The 2,894-nt window shown below is 42.8% G+C and overlaps 1 protein-coding gene across 1 annotated transcript in view; it reads right to left on the reverse strand.

Annotated features, from left to right (window-relative positions):
- The window catches only part of STEAP4 (STEAP family member 4), a 19,662-nt gene extending 17,106 nt beyond the window's left edge, over positions 1 to 2,556 (reverse strand). The window contains 2 exon segments of the mRNA XM_009580320.1: positions 2,402 to 2,487; positions 2,490 to 2,556. Coding sequence (XP_009578615.1) covers positions 2,402 to 2,487; positions 2,490 to 2,556 — 153 coding nt within the window.
- Positions 2,557 to 2,894: the final 338 nt, after the last annotated feature.

Here is a 2,894-nt window from a genome sequence, read left to right on the forward strand (position 1 = left end):
CTGAACCCGTGCCTCCAGCACACTGCCACCACCAAAGTTAGAGCATTCCTCCAGTAATCCCACCAGCGGAAGGTCACCTCAACAGTTTAGTAAAGTAAAAAAAAATAGCTTGAAACCACCTTTGCACTTGTGTCTCCAGGGCTGTACTCAGTAGTCACGATGAGGCAGCTCTGTCAGTCCTCTAACGAATGCTTTTGCTGGCAGCTATTCCCGCTCCTCCTCCATTTCCAAGGAGCACCGATATAACCAGCGCTTACCCGAGCTGCCACCCACCGCCCACCACAGCCCTGCTGGAGCACCCTGCCCAAACTGCCGCAGCAGATAGATAGGAAAGAGCTGTTGTCGGCAGCCCAGAAAATGCTCCACGAGGACATTCGAGAGTGCACCCATTCCTCACAGCCCCATCTACGACATCAAGTAAGTGACTATTTCATTGGCCGTGCTCTCACTAAAGGGAATATATGTTGGAGAAATTTTGAAAAAGAAAAGCATATGTGGGTCTAAACAGTGATGTCAAAAGAGGGAAAAACACCACAATTTTTTGTTTTAGATCATGCAGGGACGAAAAAAAAAAGAACACAATTTGAACTGCAATAAGCATCTGTAAAGTTGACATTCAAATACATGTCCCTACCTTTTCCTCCCAAAAACCAGCTTTCAAAAACCAAAGTCAATGTACCTTAAGATCTAAATAAAAATGAAGTCAAAATGCCAACATCTATAAAATGTCCTACAGAAAATAAAATGTTTAAAATGTTGCAGTTCCACTCTGCTAGCACTGTAACTAAGAACAGAATGAGAGAAACAGTTGGCTCAAATCTTGAAGTTACCAAATAAACAGGTTTTAATAAAAATAGACTGGGAAGCAGTGAGGGAGGCCTTAAAATATGCAGATTTTAACTACTCCCCTTGAAAGCCTCAGTTGTTGTCTGTATTTTTGAGGGACTGGGTTTGTAGGGAGGAAAAGGTGGTTCTGAGCATGTAACGCCCACGCTAGGCACATTGCTGGGGTTTTTACTTTGGACTAGCTCTGGTCTGGTCCTATGAGCTTAATTGCCATTAGCGGTGGAATTGTTGTGTTTCACCCAAGAGCAGCCGAGACTGCATGTCCCCAGCCTGCTCTGCAATGTGAAACATGGCATGGTACATGGCGGAGGGCAGCAGAGTCAGTTCCCAAGTGAGCTCCTGCTCTGAAATAAAACACTAATGTAGGCGACACGCTTTGTTAATAATTTCTTAACACGAAGTAGACCCCTTATCCGGTTATCACTTCTGCCTGTAACTAAGAGAAGTAATTTAAAAATGTGCCATCTGCCTAAAATGGTACAAATATGAAAAGTGCTTAATATGTTTGTATAAGAAAATTCCAATATGGAGGAAGAAAGTACAGGGATGCTTGATTTCTCAATGACTTGGAATATTTTGGTATGTAGTTTCAGTACTACTTCATGTTAGTCTAAATCGTGGCTATTAACAAATCTAGGAGCTTCAGGAAGGCCACATCTAAAAAAGAATTTACATCGTCCACTAATTGCATAATTTTATAAAGTCTCGAGTCTTGAAAAAATTGGCCTGTAGTCTGAGTGACAGTTTGTGTTGCAAATTTAGAGGGGATATGAAATTTTCCTATATCAAAGCTGAAGAACAGTACTGACAGGTGCAAATGTTCTCTGAATTAATAATGTGGATCTGGTGTAAGACAATATTTAAGAAAAATCCATTTCTTTCTGCAGCATTGAAGCCCTTTGCTTATAAAATATTAAACTGGATTAAAATTGGTATACTGCTTGAATGGGAAGAGAAAACATGAAATCCACATATGAATCCTGAGGTGAAAAGAATCATTAGTTCCAACTGTTATTAGTGATAACTTATGATTTGGGGTAAATAAAACACCCTTGGAGTATCTGCACTTGCTACTAAAATTCAAACCAGAATTTTGGCTCTGGCTTAGGAAAGAAAATCTGCCTTCTAGCTTCATCATTTAAAGCCACTGACCAATCCTTATTTGCAGAAGCTTTCTCCACTTCTTTAACTATAGCAAACACCTCTGGAAGATTAAATAAACTTGTTGTCTGCTATGTAAGCTCTCTGAATACCAACTGACTAATCCGAAGTTCTGGTTTGTTCTAAATAATACAAATCCTTCCCTATGTTTCAGTGCTTCCTTACATCAGCTCTTAGTGACTAATAGGTTGTATAATGCCAATACAAAACCCGGAGACATGGCCTGGCTTTGTATTTTTTTTGTCTAGCAGGGAGAAAGCCTGGGGTAAAATTTTATTAGGAGACTTAAAAATTTAAGTTCAAGCCCACCTAAACTTCTCAATTTAACCATTCTGTTCCCCATTCCCACCTGCAGAAGTGAGAGAAACCTGTGTCTCATCTGTGTAAAACTCACCTGTGTGCTCAGCCCGCTGCAGTCCCCCTGGGCAAGCCAGTGCTTCCCCAGCCGGTGAGATGCTGTTTGCGCTGGAGCAAGAGAGACCTCAGGAGCTGCAGAGAGGTCCTATTGCCTGGAGCAGAGTGCAGAAACCCCGACAGCCTCGCTGGCATTTATCTGGTGGAAGCCAGGGTGAGCGCACAGGGGAGGGCAAGACGAGGGGATGTTGCAAGCCTTGTGTGTCTGCACGGGGTGGAAGAACTTCCCGTCAAAGTCTCAGGGAAAGTCCCAGCCCTTGTATTTACAGCTGAGGTGAAGCTGTGGTTGCTTTTGTCATGCTGGCACTGACTTGCCCCTTGGCTATCGGCCAGAGCTAAGGTTTGGCTGCGTTCTCCCAACTCTGGGAAGACTAATCTGAGAATTGCAGAAGCCAAGAATGTTGTAGAAGCACATCAGCAACTATTTGCCTGGAAGGAGAGCTGCTTTTTTTGTGTCATGGCTCTCCTGTGCC

Source organism: Fulmarus glacialis, unplaced genomic scaffold (assembly GCF_000690835.1).
Source record: "Fulmarus glacialis isolate BGI_N327 unplaced genomic scaffold, ASM69083v1 scaffold33136, whole genome shotgun sequence".
In the NCBI taxonomy this organism is placed as follows: Eukaryota; Metazoa; Chordata; class Aves; order Procellariiformes; family Procellariidae; genus Fulmarus; species Fulmarus glacialis.